Source organism: Pongo abelii, chromosome 18 (assembly GCF_028885655.2).
Source record: "Pongo abelii isolate AG06213 chromosome 18, NHGRI_mPonAbe1-v2.0_pri, whole genome shotgun sequence".
Classification (NCBI taxonomy): Eukaryota; Metazoa; Chordata; class Mammalia; order Primates; family Hominidae; genus Pongo; species Pongo abelii.
Window position 1 is genome coordinate 21,463,670 of NC_072003.2, and position 18,048 is coordinate 21,481,717.

The 18,048-nt window shown below is 45.3% G+C and overlaps 1 protein-coding gene and 1 non-coding gene across 4 annotated transcripts in view; both read left to right on the forward strand.

Annotated features, from left to right (window-relative positions):
* TMC7 (transmembrane channel like 7) overlaps window positions 1–18,048 on the forward strand; it is a 78,766-nt gene that overhangs the window by 19,332 nt on the left and 41,386 nt on the right. For 2 of the 3 annotated variants that reach the window (XM_024241417.3, XM_024241418.3), the window contains exons 2-4: window positions 5,072–5,315; window positions 12,379–12,527; window positions 17,546–17,713. In XM_024241417.3, coding sequence (XP_024097185.2) covers window positions 5,072–5,315; window positions 12,379–12,527; window positions 17,546–17,713 — 561 coding nt within the window. Of the gene's footprint in view, window positions 1–5,071; window positions 5,316–9,184; window positions 9,308–12,378; window positions 12,528–17,545; window positions 17,714–18,048 lie in introns of those variants that run through there. The other variant, XM_054534808.2, reaches the window with a different exon arrangement.
* Window positions 8,066–8,172, forward strand: LOC112131409 (U6 spliceosomal RNA). The gene has a single exon (XR_002913489.2). It is a non-coding gene; the product is annotated as a U6 spliceosomal RNA (small nuclear RNA).

The window sequence follows — 18,048 nt, forward strand, 5'->3', positions numbered from 1 at the left end:
TTTACCTCTGCAGGTTGGCGTGAGAAATGAGGTGACGTCGTGCTGGGAAAAGTGTGTGTTCCTATATGCAAACAAGAGGGGGTGGATCCTAGTTATAAAAATAATGATGCCTGTGTTCAAAGACATGGTTATGACATTTTTTGTTTGAAGTTGAGGAACTTCCCTGGAGTGTCTAAAGAGGAAAAATCAGGACAGTTCTTCCTAGGAGGGGGTAGGTGGTATATGAAAAACAGGATAATTACCTAGTTGATTTGTATGGAATTTTATTTTTATTTTTATTTTTATTTATATATTTGTATATATTTTTTAGGGTGGAGTCTTGCTGTGTTGCCCAGGTTGGAGTGCAGTGGCGTGATCTCGGCTCACTGCAACCTCCGCCTCCTGGGTTCAAGCAATTCTCCTGCCTCAGTCTCCTGAGTAGCTGGGATTACAGGCACCCGCCACCATGCCTGGCTAATTTTTGTATTTTTAGTAGAGACAGGGTTTCACCATGTTGGCCAGGCCAAGACTCATCTACATGAGTCTTGAACTCATGACCTCAAGTGATCCACCTGCCTCAGCCTCCCAAAGTGCTGGGATTACAGGCGTGAGCCACCGTGCCCGGCTTATATGGTATTTTAACATTTACAAAGCACTTTTAAATCTATGGCCCCCTGAATTTTTTCATGGTGAATACTACAGCTCTGGGGTCTGATAAACCTGTGATGGGTTCCTAGTTCCAACACTTACTGTGTGAGCAAGCAGCCCTTACTAATTGTCTGAGCCTCAGTTATTAATCTGTAACATGGAGATAATTCTTTTGTTTGTCTTTTGGGTTTTTTTTTGTTTTTCTTGGAATCGGAGTCTTGTTATGTTGACCAGGCTGGTCTTGAATTCCTGGGCTCAAGCAATCCTCCTGCTTTAGCCTCCCAAAGTAGCTGAGACCACACTAGCACAATGGGGATAATTCTCTCCAAAGAGTAGTTTGGAGTATTAAGTGTGACGATGCATGTTCAATACTTTATTTTATTTATTTATTTATTTATTTATTTTCTGAGATGGAGTCTTGCTCTGTCGCCCAGGCTGGAGTGCAATGGCATGATCTTGGCTCACTGCAAGCTCTGCCTCCTGGGTTCACGCCATTCTTCTGCTTCAGCCTCCCGAGTTAGCTGGGACTACAGGCACCCGCCACCATGCCTGGCTAATTTTTTGTATTTTTAGTAGAGATGGAGTTTCACCATGTTAGCAGGATGGTCTCGATCTCCTGACCTGGTGATCCACCTGCCTTGGCCTCCCAAAGTGCTGGGATTACAGGCGTGAGCCACCACGCCCGGCCCACATGTTAAATCTTTTAAATAGCCTGGTACAAGGTAGGCAAGTACTCAATAAATCTTAGCCAGTGTTGTTCATGTTGTTTGCAACTCCTTCCTCACCATCGTGCTGATGAGGCCTATGGTATTAGATCCTCCATTCCCGAGATGAGAAAAATGTGACTCTGAGGCAGCTGTGGTCTCTCCTGGGGTGGCTTGGCTGGTGGATGACAGGCCAGTGTTTTAAACCAACCCAGGCTCCAGCCTGGGGCCCCTGACCCCACAGCTGTTGAATATTCAGTAGGTCCGTGCTGTTCTATATTCAAAGACCTTTGTTTGTGGTTAATAATAGCTCTTTGTTTCTGCTAGCGGGAGGGTAGCCTCCATGCAGGGCTTAGACCCTTTTCCTTTTCAGGGGCCACACCCGCCCTACCCTCATATTGGCTCTAGGGAGCCACTGCCACTAATGGAAGTGTGTCATATCCTCAGGGTGTGCTAGACAGGGAGGTAGAAGGAGGGGTGAGGCTCGTAGACTTGCACATGACGATTGGCAGGGCCCCAGCCACGTGTCCGTGTGTCATCTACAGTGGGACAGCTGCTCCATTGTGTCTGAACTTGCCTATCCGAGAAAGGCAAAGATTACAGTGTCAGAGCCAGGCCTTGACCGGTCCCCATCTGGCCCTGCCCCTGCCCATCCTCATCCGGTTGGTGCCTTTATGGAGCTCTGTGTGTGCCAAGCACTACCTAGGACCTTCTACCCATGTGATCCCCTTTAATGTTCATAAACAGGCTGTGTAGCAAGTCCTGACCCCAGCCTTGCCCTTGCAGCCTCCAGGGTGACCTTTTTTTTTTTTTTTTGAGACGGAGTTTCGCTCTTGTTGCCCAGGCTGGAGTGCAATGGCACGATCTTGGCTCACTGCAACCTCCACCTCCTGGGTTCAAGCGATCCTAAATAGCTGGGATTACAGGCATGCGCCAGCGTGCCCAGCTAATTTTGTATTTTTAGTAGAGACGGGGTTTCTCAATGTTGGTCAGGCTGGTCTCGGACTCCTGACCTCAGGTGATCCCCTTGCCTTGGCCTCCCAAAGTGCTGGAATTACAGGCGTAAGCCACCGTGCCCGGCCCAGGGTGACCTTTTAAAACGCAGTCAAAGCACGACATCCCAAGGTCCTGCCACAGTCTACAAAGCCCGACTTGGTTCGACCCCAGCCACCCTTCTGACTTCAGCGTTTCCATTCTCCCTGTCCTAAATACCTATCGTTGCTCAATACACTGCTCCAAACGTGCTGGCTTAAACCATGTTATTATTTCTGCTGATTCTGTGCATCAGGGACGATGCAGGGCATGGGGGAGCCCGCTTGCACTGCTGCCTGGGATGTCTGCTGGGGCTGGAGCACCCAAGATGGCCTCATCATGGCGATGCCTAGTGAGGATGCCCCAGGGGTTTTTTTTGTTTTCTTTTGTTTTGCTTTTTTTTGAGACAAAGTCTTGCTCTGTCGCTTAGGCTGGAGTGCAGTGGTCCAATTTTGGCTCACTGCAACCTCTGCCTCCCAGGTTCAAGCTATTCTCCTACCTCAGCCTCCTGAGTAGCTGGGATTATAGGCGCGTGCCACCACGCCCAGCTAGTTTTTTTTTTTGTATTTTTAGTAGAGATGGGATTTCACCATGTTGGCCAGGCTGGTCTTGAACTCCCCACGTCAGGTGATCTGCCTGTCTCGGCCTCCCAAAGTGCTGGGATTATAGGTGTGAGCCACTGTGCCTGGCTGTCCCAGGGAGTTGAAGACACAAGCCTGGGGCCTTGGTTCTTGCAGTCACCCAGGTTGTTGGTTCTTTTTGTAGGCTTAGGGACTCTTCCTCTCCACCTCATTGTCCTAGGTAGTTGGACTTCCTACCAGGCAACCCTGGCCCAAGAACACAGAAGTGGCTACTGAAAGGCCTTCTTATGACTTTGGGCTGGAAATGGCAGAGCATTACTTCCATTGAGTCCTTTGGTTAAAGCAAGCACAGGTCCTGTGCAGATTCAAGGAGGGGACCAAGCAGAGGGCCAGTGTGACTCATTGGAGGCCACCAATGAAACCGCCTACCAGGTTCTTGCTCATTCACTCTTCCTCCAACCTGTTACACACTCTCCTGCTGCTGGGCCTTTCCACTTATGGGCTCCCTCTGCCTGGGGTGCTTTTCCCCAAATATCCAATGGTCTCAACCCTTCCCTTCATTCAGCCTTAGCTAAATGTCACCTTTAAAGAGAGACCGAGATCGTGCGCCACTGCACTCCAGCCTGGGTGACAGAGCAAGACTCCGTCTCAAAAAAAAAAAAAATAAAGAGAGACCATACCTGACCCCACCTTATCAAAAACAGTTCACCCCCCTCATATCACCTCTGTCCCCTGACACCACGCTGTTCTTTTTTTTTTTCATTGCACTTATCACTTCCTGGCATAATATTTACTGCCTGTTTATTATTTGATATCCCTCTCCCCCATCTCAGAATATAACTGCCATGTGAGTAGGGCACTTGCCTTGTTCATTGCAGTTCCCTTAGCTCCAGATATGACACATGGTAGATAGAGTTGTTGAATGAATATTTGAGATGAGGAAACTGAGGCTTAGAATGGTTAAGTAACTTTCACAAAGACACACAGCTAATAAGTGACAGAGTGGGGATCCAAATTCAATCATTTAGCATCGATCATGAAGCTTTGCTGAATAGAAGCTTTGCTGCATAGGGGTAATTGCTTAGGGCTGCCTGCCCCCTCTTCTCCCTGAGTCCTGTCTGTCTCCACTCAGAGTGATCTTCCTGCAACTAAAATCTGATCAGGGATAAAACCCATCTTGAAGGTAGCTTCCCTCCCCTTAAGCAGAAAGCCCACCCGCCTTAGCCTGCTGCCCAAGACACAGCAAAGCTTGGCTTCTGGCTCTGGCCTGATATAGAAACGATAAGGGTTTTGGAGTCAACCCTGGCTTTGTCTGCAGTGCGCCCAATCACCAGCTCTCTAAATGCAAGCAAATTAGGAATGTCATTCATTCTGAGTGTCTGTGGTTAGCAGGGCGGTCAAGCTGGCTGAAGACTGGTCTGGAGTGGCCTCAGCTGGGGCAGTCATCCCACATAGTCTTATCTTCCAGCAGGCTAGCTCAGGCTTGTTCTGGCTGGGCTCCAGAGAGAAGCAGAAGTCTGCAAGACCTCCTAAGGCTGGGCTTAGAACTGGCCCAGCATCACTTCTGCTGTGTTCTGTTGGTCCAAGCAGATCAGGAGCCAGCCCAGATCCCATGAATATGTGTGAAGCTCTTAACACCATGCCTGACACACAGGAAATGCTATTATTATTGTTATTGATGTTGTTGCCATGCATTTGCATGGTATACTTTATGCTTTTTAGAGTTTTATTGAATACATTACTATACCCTACACTGTGGGAGGAAGTTGGAGCAAATATTACTAGCCCCATTTGACAAATATTTAAAATATTTAAAACTTTGGGCAAGTTTAGATAACTTGCCCAAGGCCATGCTTTTAGCTAGTGTCTGCAGCCAAACACTGAATATCAGATATTGTGCAATTTAAAGCACGTCTGCAAACGCATCTGCAGAAAGTGAGCCCATCTGCAAATGATTTCATTGTCCTGAGCACCACTGTGATAAATAAAATAAGATCAAAATGCTGTCGTCACTGACCCAGGCTAGTAACTATCTGCAAGGTTCAGTGATGATGTACAAGATCCAAGTTTCCTGCTTGGTTTCCGAACTCACTGGAATGAATGATGACTTTCTTTTCTTTTACATAGAGAACCTCTCTCTAGACTCCAGTTGCTTTTCCTCTCCACCGGTGAACTTCCTCCAAGAATTGCCAAGCTACCGGTCCATTGCACGCAGGAGAACGACTGTCCATTCCCGCGACAAGCAAAGCGGTACTTTGCTAAAGCCAACCGACTCTTACAGCTCCCAGCTGGAGGACAGAATCGCTGAAAACCTCAGCGGCCAATCTCTTCGAAATTATGCACTGAACATCTCTGAGAAGCGGAGACTAAGGTTTGTTCACTAGCCACCTGGAACCTGCATTGTGTATGTTATGGCCCAGAGGTACGTTTTGTGCATGAAATGCATTTCCTGAAGAGCTCATATAATTAAAATTTTATTCCTTAGGGTAAGCTAAGCCTCTTTGACAAAGATACCCGAATTTTCTTCTCCACTCCTACTGCTTCACTTGACTAGCCTTAAAAAAGAAAAAAAAAAAAAAGACACCCAAACATACTCAACATATTAGAAGTTTCTTTCCAGGCTGGGCGCGGTGGCTCACGCCTATAATCCCAGCACTTTGGGAGGCTGAGGTGGGTGGATCACCTGAGGTCAGGAGTTCGAGACCAGCCTGGCCAACAAGGTGAAACCTCTTTTCTACTAAAAATACAAAAAATTAGCCAGGCATGGTGGCGGGCGTCTGTAGTCCCAGCTACTCTGGAGGTTGAGGCAGGGGAATGGCGTGAACCCGGGAGGCGGAGCTTGCAGTGAGCCGAGATTGCGCTACTGCACTCCAGCCTGGGGAACAGAGTGAGACTCCATCTCAAAAAAAAAAAAAAAAAAAGAAATTTCTTTCTTTCTTTCCTTCCTTCCTTCTTTCTCTTTCTTTCTTTCTTCTTTCTTTCCTTCCTTCCTTCCTTCTTTTCTCTTTCTCTCTTTCTTTCCTTCCTTCCTTCCTCCCTCCCTCCCTCCCTCCCTCCGTCCCTCCTTTCTTTCCTTCCTTCCTTCCTTCTTTCTTTCTTTCTTTCTTTCTTTCTTTCTCTTTCTTTTCTTTCTTTCTTTCCGACAGAGTTTCACTCTTGTTGCCCAGGCTGGAGTGCAACGGCACGATCTCAGCTCACCTCAACCTCCACCTCCTGGATTCAAGCAATTCTCCTGCCTCAGTCTCCTGAGTAGCTAGGATTACAGGCATGTGCCACCATGCCTGGCTAATTTTGTATTTTTAGTAGAGACAGGGTTTCGCCATGTTGGCCAGGCTGGTCTTGAACTCCTGACCTCAGGTAATCCGCCCACCTTGGCCTCCCAAACTGCTGGGATTACAGGCATGAGCTACCGTGCCTGGCAGAAGTTTATTTCTTGCTAGCATAAAGTACTAGGTTCAGGTCAGTGGGGGACTTTGCAGCCATTCAGGGACCCAGGCTCTTTCCATCTTGTGGCTCTGCATACCCCTAAAGCCTCATTTTTGTCTGCAACCAAGCAGTGCAAAAAGAAAGAGTTTGCAGTATGAGTATACCAGTTAGCTACGCAGCAGAATAAATCACCCCACAACTGAGTAGCTTAAAACAATAGTTTCTCAAGTCTACCAGTCAGCTGGACAAATCCTTCTAGTTTCAGTTCGGCTGAATCTTTATCCATAGTTGGCTGTTGTTGAGGAGGTGTCTCTGCTGATCTAGGCTGGGAATCAGCTGGCTGTAAGCTGGTCTGGGGTGGCTTCAGCTGGGATGATCACATGGAGTCATCGGGATAGCTCGGGTTTGTTTGCATGGCAACAGCTGGAGCCTAAGAGAGGATCAGAAGCCTGCAGAACCTCCTGAGACTAGGCTTAGAACCAGCTCTGCTTCCCTTCTACTGCAGTCTGTGGTCTAACCAGATCACAGTCCAGATTCAATGGGTGGGAAAAGATTCCTCCCGCTAATGGGAAGAGCTGTAAAGTCACATGGCCATGGGGCATTCACACATTCATTGAGTAATCGGGAGTTTTGGAAGTGGGTTAAGAGCCAAGTCTGAAAGGTGCACATATCACTTTTCTTTACATTTCTACCAGAGAGAATTTAGCCACATGGTCATACCTAACTGCCAGGAAGGCTGGGAAGTGTCTCCAGCTAGTGCCAGAGAAGGGGAGAATGGATTTGGGTGGTAGCTTGCCATCTCCCCTATTCTTGAAGAATTTAAAACATAATTTTCCCATTGACCTGGAGTAATGACAGAGGTGGTTATTTCTGCTTAACTCTCAAATTACTGCCCCCCACAGGGTCAGTAGCATAAATGCATTAGAAGGATCGGGCAAAGTGGCTCATGCCTGTAATCACAGCACCTTGAGAGCCTGAGACAGGAGGATTGCTTGACAGCAGGAGTTCTAGACCAGCCTGGACAGCATAGCAAGACCCTGTCTTTACAAAATAAATAAATAAATAAATAAATAAAATAATAATAATAGAAAAATTAGCTGGGTGTGGTGATGTGTGCCTATAGTCCCAGCTACTCAGAAGGCTGAGGCAGGTGTATCACTCAAGCCCAGGACTAGGAGGGCTGCAGTGAGCTATGATTGTGCCACTACCTTCCACCCTGGGTGACAGAGTAAGACCCTGTCTCTACGAAAAAAATAGCAAAACAAAATGACACATTGGATGATACACTGTACCTTGTAGGTTTGAGAATATGTTATCTTTGGTTTTATTTTTAATTTGGGTGGTCTTGTATTCTCAAAAAATATTCGGACTTTATAAATGTATTTTAGCTGGCACAGTGGATTATACCTGTAGTCCCAGCACTTTGGGAGGCTGAGGCAGGTGGATCACTTGAGCTCAGGAGTTCGCGACCAGCCTGGGCAATGTAGTGAAACACTGTTTCTACTAAAATTACAAAATTTAGCTGGGCATGGTGGTGCACTCCTGTAGTCTCAGCTACTCAGGAGGCTGAGGTGGGAGGATCACCTGAGCCTGGGAGGTTGAGGCTGCAGCAAGCCAAGATGGCGCCACTGCACGTCAGTCTGGGTGACAAAGCGAGACGTTGTCTCAAAAAAAAAGGAGAAAAAAAGTATTTTAGTGTTCCCTTGGGCAGCGCATATACTAAAATTGGAGCGATACAGAGAAAATTAGCATGGCCTCTGGGCAAGAATGACACACAAATTCATGAAGCGTTCCATATATTGATTTATTTAAAAAGCAAATAAATAAATAATGTATTTTATTTCCCACTCTTTCAGATTCACAGATTTTGAATTCTTATAAACTATTACTGCTCTATACCAAACTCTGCCACACCTAAGAGAGAGACATATTTTCTTCCATCAAGGGACTTCCAGGCTCACTGGAAAAATGAAAATAACAGACTCATGAGAGCAGGGCCCATGTCTATCTGGTTTACCAGTGAATCCCTAGAAAGTGGCAAAGAAGGCTGGATGCAGTGGCTCACGCCTGTAATCCCAGCATTTTGAGAGGCCAAAGATCACCTGAGGTCAGGAGTTCGAGAACAGCCTGGCCAACATGGTGAAACCTCATCTCTACTAAAAACACAAAAATTAGCCAGGCGTGGTGGTGGGCGCCTGTTATCCCAGCTACTTGTGAGACTGAGGCAGGAGAATTGCTTGAACCCAGGAGGCAGAGGTTGTAGTGAGCCGAGATCGTGCCACTGCACTCCAGCCTGGGCGACAGAGTGAGACTCTGTCTCAAAAAATAAAAAAAAAAAAAAAAAAAAAAAAAAAAAGAAAGTGGCAAAGAAAAGGATACAGGAAGGATCATTCTTTTTTTTTTTTGAGACGGAGTCTTGCTCTATCGCCCAGGCTGGAGTACAATGGCACGATCTCGGTTCACTGCAACCTCCCTGCCTCAGGTTCAAGGAATTCTCCTGCCTCAGCCTCCTGAGTAGCTTGGGATTACAGGCACCCGCCAGCATGCCTGGCTAATTTTTGTAATTTTTAGTAGAGACAGGGTTTCACCACATTGGTCAGGCTGGTTTCGAACTCCTGACCTCAGGTGATCCGCCTGCCTTGGCCTCCCAAAGTGCTGGGATTATAGGCTTAGCCACCGCACCCGGCCAGGAAGGATAATTCTAATTGCTAACAGTTGTTATTCTGAGCTCTTTATTTCCTTTAATTCCCACTCCACCCTCTGAGGCAAGGTTTTCAAATTATTATTATTATTATTTTATTTATTTATTTTTAGATGGAGTTTCGCTCTTGTTGCCCAGGCTGGAGTGTAATGGTGTGATCTCGGCTCACCGCAACCTCTACCTCCCGGGTTCAAGTGATTCTCCTGCCTCAGCCTCCAGAGTAGCTGGGATTACAGGTATGCGCCATCATGCCTGGCTAATTTTATATTTTTAGTAGAGACAGGGTTTCTTCATGTTGGTCAGGCTGGTCTCAAACTCCCGACCTCAGGTGATCCACCCGCCTCAGCCTCCCAAAGAGCTGGGATTACAGGCATGAGCCACCACACCTGGTCTATTTTATTTATTTATTTTTGAGACGGAGTCTCACTCTGTCGCCCAGGCCGGAATGCAGTGGTGCCATCTTGCCTCACTGCAACCTCTGCCTCTTGGGTTCCAGCGATTGTCCCACCTCAGCCTCCTGAGTAGCTGGGATTACAGGCACCTGCCACCATGCCTGGCTAATTTTTTCTATTTTTGGTAGAGACGGGGTTTCACCATGTTGGCCAGGCTTGTCTGGAATTCCTAGCCTCAGGTAATCCATCTGCCTTGGACTCCCAAAGTGCTGGGATTACAAGCATAAGCCACCGCACCCGGCCGAGGGAGGGTTTTTTTAACTTTAGCACTCTTGCTTTTTTTTTGAGATGGAGTCTCGCTCTGTCACCCAGGCTGGAGTGCACTGGCACCATCTTGGCTCACTGCAAGCTCTGCCTCCCGGGTTCACGCCATTCTCCTGCCTCAGCCTCCCGAGTAGCTGGGACTACAGGCGCCCACCACCACACCCGGCTAATTTTTTGTATTTTCTTTTTTTTAGTAGAGACGGGGTTTCACTGTGTTAGCCAGGATGGTCTCGATCTTCTGACCTTGTGATCCGCCTGCCTCGGCCTCCCAAAGTGCTGGGATTACAGGCGTGAGCCACCGCGCCTGGCTGCCCTCTTGCTTATTGACATTTGGGGCCAGATAGTTCTCTGTTGTGGAGGGCTGTCTGTGGATTAGAGGATGTGTAGCACATCCCTGGCCTCTACCACTAGATGCTAGAAGCATGTGCCCCTCCCCCAAGTTGTGACAATCAAAGATGTCCCCAGACCATTGCCTGATGTTCCTTGGGGGGTGTGCAAAATCGCCCTGACTTGAGAACCACTGATCTAAGGGTAGGTACTTTACTAACTCCAACTTACAGATAAGGACCCGATGCAGAGCACTGGGAAGCTTGTTTAGATGGAAGGTTCAAGTCCTTTTCTTTAATAGGAGCTTCCTGTCTGATGGAGGAGGACAGACTGGTGGGAGGGTGGAGGCGTGTGCCATGTGCCATAGATGGCTGGCAAATTCCTCAAGTTTCCTCTCTTGCCTTCAGGCCCCAGCACCTTCTCTTTCCCCTGCTCTCCTTACTCCCTGCTCCAACACCAACTTGGACTTGGGGCGCCTCCTCCAGGTTTCCAGAGCTCTGACCACATCCCCTTTTGTAGCACTTCTCCCAGGGTGCTGTCGTTGTTGGATGTCAGCATGTTTGCCTTCCCTCTAGACTCAGGATCAGCTTTGTGGGCTGTGCAGTCTCTGTTGCAACCACTCAGTTCTGCTGTTGCAGATGGTTCATAAATGAATTGGCATGGCTGTGTTCTAGGAATATTTATGGACACTGAAATTTGAATTTCATGTGATTTTCATGTGTCACAAAATATTATTTTTCTTTTGGCTTTTATTATTTTTATTTAATTTTTTTTTTTTTTTTTTTTTTTTTGATATCGAGTCTCGCTCTGTCACCCAGGCTGGAGTGCAATGGCAACATCTCGGCTCACTGCAACCTCTGCCTTCTGGGTTCAAGCGATTCTCCTGCCTCAGCCTCCCTAGTAGCTGGGATTACAGGTGCCTGCCATCATGCCCACCTAATTTTGGTGTTTTCAGTAGAGACAGGGTTTCGCCATGTTGGTCAGGCTGGTCTTGAACTCCTGGCTTCATGTGATCTGCCTGCCTCGGCCTCCCAAAGTGATGGGATTACAAGTGTGAGCCACTATGCCTGGCCTCCTTGTTTTTTTTGAGACAGGGCCTTGCTCTGTCTCCCAGGCTGGAGTGCAGTGGTGAGATCTCAGCTCACTACAGCCTGATCCCCCAGGCTCAAGCAATCCTCCTGCCTCAGCCTTCCAAAGTGCGGAGATTACAGGCATGAGCCACTGTGCCTGGCCCGTCATTCCTTTTTGAGGTTGAATAATATCCTATTGTGTGGATAGACCACATTTAAAAAAATCCACTTATCCGTCAATGGACATTTGGATTGTTTCTACCTTTTGATTATTAGCAATAATGCTGCTATGAACACTCAAGACAAGTTTTTTTGTTTGTTTGTTTTTGAGACCAAATTTCACTCTTGTTGCCCAGACTGGCCAACATAGTGCAGTGGCATGATCTTGGCTCACTGCAAACTCCGCCTCCCGGGTTCAAGAAATTCTTCTGCCTCGGCCTCCCAAGTAGCTGAGATTATAGACGCCCACCACCATGCCTGGCTAATTTGTATTTTTAGTAGAGACGGAGTTTCACTATGTTGGCCAGGCTGGTCTCGAATTCCTGACCTCAGGTGATCCACCCGCCTCAGCCTCCCAAAGTGTTTGGATTACAGGCATGAGCCACCGCGCCCAGCCTCATGACAAGTTTTTGTTTGAGAGCTCTGTTTTCAATTCTTTGTATGTACTAGGAGTGGAACTGCATGGCACGTGGTTATTCTGTTTGACATTTTGACGGACTGCCAAACTTTTTTCCATAGCGGCGGCATTTTATATTCCTTGCAGCAATGTATGAGGGCTCACACATTTCTCTGTCCTTTCAGCTGGGGTTTTATGAGATGCTGAGTCTTTCTTTTCTTTTTTTTTTTTTTTGTGAGATGAAGTTTCACTCTTGTTGCCCAGGCTGGAGTGCAATGGCACCATCTCGGCTCACCGCAACCTCCGCCTCCCAGGTTCAAGCGATTCTCCTGCCTCAGCCTCCTGGAGTAGCTGGATTACAGGCGCCCACCACCACACTTGGCTAATTTTGTATTTTTAGTAGAGATGGCATTTCACCATGTTGGCCAGGCTGGTCTTGAACTCCTGACCTCAGGTGATCCACCTGCCTCGGCCTCCCGAAGTGCTGGGATTACAGGCATGAGCCACCGTGCCAGGCTGGGATGCTGAGTCTTGATGCTGCTGTTGTTGTCATTGTCATGATCATGTTTTCCATGCAGGGACATTCAGGAGACACAAATGAAGTATCTCTCCGAATGGGACCAGTGGAAGCGGTATAGCAGCAAGTCTTGGAAGAGGTTCCTAGAGAAGGCTCGAGAGATGACGACCCACCTGGAGCTGTGGCGGGAGGACATTCGCAGCATAGAAGGTACCCCGCCCTGGCCTCTCTGCAGGCTCCTCCGCAGAAGTCTCTGTGTCTGGGGAGCAAGTACAGCTTCCTTTCCACTAGGGTCTAGCTGAAATTGAGCATTTCTTTCCATGATGAATGTGAGCAACAAACCACAGCAAGGTTTAGCAGAACCTGTGTCTTTGTCACCAGGAAAAAATTGTGGATATTTTCCTGTCCCTTCTAGTTGTTGTATTTATCTTGGAATACCATTAATGCCCATGACTACTTGGAAATTTTAGTCGTTATTAGACTTGCCACTAGATCTTGTTATTTAGTGTGCTAGTGAAGACCAGGCACAGTGGCTCACTCCTGTAATCCCAGCACTTTGGGAGGCCAAGGTGGGTGCATCATGAGTTCAGGAGTTCGAGACCAGCCTGGACAACATGGTGAAATCCCACCTCTACTAAAACTACAAAAAATTAGCTGGGCATGGTAGTGCATGCCTGTAATCCCGGCTATTTGGGAGGCTGAGGCATGAGAATCACTTGAACACGGGAGGTGGACGTTGCAGTAAGCCGAGACCGCACTATTGCACTCCAGCTTGGGTAGCAGAGTGAGACTCTGTCTCAAAAGAAGTGACAGTAAAGGTGCTCACCGATGCTCACATAGGTCATTCTATCACACATATTTTTTAAATAATATGATAACTATATCTGTTTTTATCTTATTCATTTAAATTAAATAAAATAGTATTATTTAAAAATATTAAATTATTTAATAATTTAATTTAAATTAAATGCATAAAATAGTACTATTTAAAAATAATATTAAATTATAATATTTTAATATTAGTAAACTATTATTTCATGCATTAAAATATTATTATGCATAAATATATTATTTTTAAAATGTTATACTTTTAATTTCAATGCATAAAATAAAAACAGACATACAGTTATCATATTATTAAAAATATTATCCCAGCCAGGCGGTGGTTCATGCCTGTAATCCTAGCATTTTGGGAAACAGGCGGGAAGATCATGTGAGCCCAGGAGTTTGAGACCAGCCTGGGAAACAAAGTTTAAGACTTTGCCTCTACAAAAAAAAGTTTTTAAAAAATTTTTTTGAGACGGAGTCTTGCTCTGTCGCCCAGGCTGGAGTACAGTGGTGCCATCTCGGCTCACTGCAGGCTCCGCCCCCAGGGGTTCACGCCAGTCTCCTGCCTCAGCCTCCTGAGTAGCTGGGACTACAGGTGCCCGCCACCTCGCCTGGCTAATTTTTTGTATTTTTAGTAGAGACGGGGTTTCACCGTGTTAGCCAGGATGGTCTCAATCTCCTGACCTCGTGATCCGCCCTTCTCGGCCTCCCAAAGTGCTGGGTTTACAGGTGTGAGCCACCACGCCTGACTCCAAAAAAAGTTTTAAAAATTAGCTGGATGTCGTGCTATACGCCCATAGTCCCAGCTTCTGGGGAAGCTTAGGCAGGAGGATCACCTGAGCCCAGGAGTTTGAGGCTGCAGTAAGCTATCATTGTGCTATTGCACTCCAGCCTGGGCAACAGAGCCAGACCCTGTCTCAAAACAAAAACATAAATAAACAAACAGCCTTATTATCCTGAGTCGAGGTTCATCACTCTTACCAAACTGCAAAGAGTTCCCATGGCCCTGAAAATACTGCGAACCCCTACTTTCCTATAATGGTGAGAATTTGGGATTAAAATAATTGTTATTAGTTGGCTTGGGCTGCCGTAACAAAACACCGCAGACTGGATGGCTTAAAAAACAAACTTTTTTTTCTCATAGTTTTGGAGGCTTGAACAGGCCTTCTTGCTGTGTTCACGTAACCTTTGCTTTGAGTGTGCTCTGAGAAAGAGTGCAAACTGTCCGGTGTCTCTTTTTATAAGGACACTAATCCCATCATGGGGCCCCACTCTCAAGACCTCATTGAAACCTAATCACCTCCCAAAGGCCCATCTCCAAATACCATGACACTGGGGGTTAGGACTTCACCATACGAATTTGAGGGTGGGGACACAATTTGGTGCATAGCAGGTATGCAAAAATGGGAAGTTGTGCCAAAATACAAAATTAGCCGGGCATAGTGGCTCATGCCCCCATCCTAGCACTTTGGGAGGCTGAGACAGGAGGATCACTTGAGCTCAGGAGTTTGTGACCAGCCTGGGTAACATAGTAAGATCCTGTCTCTATTTCATCTAAAAATAAAAATGAAAATAAAAAAAAAACAAAATACAAAATTAGAAACATTAAACATTTTTTTGATTATCTATTTGATTTTATTTGTTGAGACAAAGTTTCGCTCTTGTTGCTCAGGCTGGAGTGCAATGGTGCGGTCTTGGCTTACTGCAACCTCCGCCTCCCAGGTTCAAGTGATTCTCCTGCTTCAGCCTCCCACTTAGCTGAGACTATAGGCACGTGCCACCAGGCCGGCTAATTTTTGTATTTTTGGTAGAGACAGGGTTTCACCATGTTGGACAGGCTGGTCTTGAATTCCTGACCTCAGGTGATCTGCCTGCCTTGGCCTCCCAGAGTGCTCTGGGATTACAGGCATGAGCCACCACTCCCAGCCAGGATTATCTATTTTACAGCAAAACATTTTTCAAACATCTCCCCAAAACTGCTAAAATGGAAACTTTGTGAGGTTTGTAAGGAATGTAGTAGGATAAATAAAGGAAATGATTGTCTCCATTATTACTATTTTAAGACCTATAAAATATAATTGGCAATCTATCCAATGAACTACCTTTTTATTGTTGTTTTATTTGGAGAATATAACATATTTCTAAAAGGCTTCTTGGCTCACTTAAGACTTCGACCATGCACTCATATACTTTTTCTCTTGAGATTTAAGTGTAATATGTTTGGAGCAAAATAATAAAAGCTAATTGTTACTGAGCATTTACTATGAACCAGGCATTGTGTTAAGCACTTTACTCATTACTTCAGTTAATCTTCAGAGGAAACTTTCATTTAGGTACTTGTCATTTGTATGGCTCAGAGAGTTTGAGATCTTGTCCAGGTTCACTCAGACAGGGTGAGGCAGAACCAGGGTTTGAATCCAGGCATTCAAGATGTAGAGTCCAAGGTTTTAGCCACTATGTCTAGCTCCCTCTCTTGCGAAGTGGTAGGCTTTCTGGAGATTTTCATTCAGAAAGTGGCCTGTGTGGTAGAGGGTAGATTCTCCCTGGGAACCGGGATTTTTATTTTCTCTGCAGTTACTCTACCCCTGTGATTTCTTGGCTGGGTAGGTGCTCATCTGACATGAAGTGCAGGTGTGATAATTAAATTTCTTGCCTCTGGCAGATTGCTAAGTATTAGAGAGTGGCAAAAAACTGTGGGTATCTTATATCTTCGGTCTCCAGTAATAAGTTCTTTGCTCCTACCAAGAACAAGAAGCCATCCTTGCTCTTCAGAATGCTTTCTATCCTCAGCAATTTAATCATCATCTAGCAGAAGGTTGGTTTTCTATTTGCAAATCAATCAATGTAATTTACCACAAAACAGAATAAAAGAAAAAAATTATATGATCATCCCAACAGATGCAGAAAAAGCACTGATAAACTTCAGTTCTCATTTTTAGCAAATAAGAAATACATAAGACCTTTCTTAATTTTGATTTTAAAAACCTATAAACATTATACAGCAAACAACATACTTAATGATGAAATATTAAAAGCTTTTTCCCTGAGATTGAGAATGAGAAAAAGGTGCCGCTTATCACAGATTCTGCTCAAAATCATCCTGGAAGTTCTAGCCAGTGTAGTAGGATGGGCTGGGGGAAGGATAATAATTGGAAAGGAAGAAATAAAATGTCATTTTTTTTGGCAGATGACAATGATATGCATGTAGATAATTAAAAAGACAACTATTAAAATTAATGTAACAAGGTTTATTGTTAATGTTAAAATGTCTCTATATAAAATGTATTGTATTTCCATATACCAACAACAAACATTTAGAAAGTGAAAATTTTTAAATGATACAATTTACAATAATATCAAAAATGTCAGGGCCGGGCGTGGTGGCTCACGCCTATAATCCCAGCACTTTGGGAGGCTGAGGCAGGTGGGTCACCTGAGGTCAGGAGTTTGAGACCAGCTTGGCCAACATAGTGAAACCTCGTCTCTACTAAAAACATAAAAATTAGCCGGGCGTGGTGGCTCATGCCTATGGTCCCAGCTACTGGGGAGGCTGAGACAGGAGAATTCCTTGAACCCAGGAGGCAGAGGTTGCAGTGAGCTGAGATCACGCCATTGCACTCTACCCTGGGCAACAGAGTGAGACTTGGTGTCAAAAAAAAAAAAAAAAGTCAGATATCTAGGAATATATCTAAAGAATCATATGCAATAATTATGCACAGAAAACTATAAAGTATTATTGAGAAAAACTAAGGAAGACCTAAATATACCATGTTCATGGATCAGAAGACTTAATATTATAAATATGTCACTTATCCTCAAATTGACCTATATATTTTATGTAATCCCAATCAGAATCTTAGCAGATTGTGCGTGAAAATTAAAACACTAATTCTAACATTTGTATATAAATGCAAAAGACCAAAGATATCTAAGACAATCTTGAGAAGTAACAAAGCTGAAAGATACCATATATCAAGTCTTGCAAATCTGCAATAATTAAGACAGTCTAGCATTGGTGTAAGGATAGACATGTAGACTCATGGAACAGGATAGAGTTCAGAAACAGATTCATACATATATGGTCAGGTGATTATTTCCAAAAAAGACAACCAATAAGTGGTACTGAGTCAACTAGAGATTCATATAAGGAAGAGATAAATACTGAGCCTTCCCTCATACCATTCTCAAGTGATTAATTCAAGATTAATTGTAGATCTGCAGGTGAAAAGTTAAAACACTAGAAGATCTAATCTTAAAGCTAACAATTAAAAAAAAATAAAATGTTTCTTCCTCCTTCCAGCTACTGATTCCTCCAGCTTCAGCTTTTGTGGCTGATTGAATCTGTGATGTGTAGTTCATCAATATCCCTGGTCAGTGATGTCCGGGTTTGTTTTTTCCAGGGAAATTTGGCACTGGGATTCAGTCCTATTTCTCCTTCTTGAGATTCCTGGTGTTGCTGAATTTGGTGGTATTTCTGATCATCTTTATGCTGGTTTTGCTCCCAGTCTTACTCACGAAGTACAAGCTCACCAACAGCAGCTTCGTGCTCATTCCTTTCAAAGAGACGGGTGAGTCTAAGGCCTGGTTTACTACGGAGTGTGTTTGTTTTTCACCGTGTACCTTGCTACAATGCTTCCTTTGCTAAGAATCTTTATTTTAATTCTTGGGCGACTGTATTAGTCAGGATGGTCTAGGTTATGCTGCAGAAGCAAGTGACCCCATAACACTCACGCTGCTATGGAATAACAGCATGCAAGCATGACAGCATAACAGTATGAGACTGTGAGTGAGAAATAACCACAAAGGTTCACTTCTCACTCACAGTCCATGGCCACTGTGGGCTGGTGAGCTTCACTCTGGAGCCCAAGCTGATGGAGCAGCCTCTATCTGTAGCATTGATAGT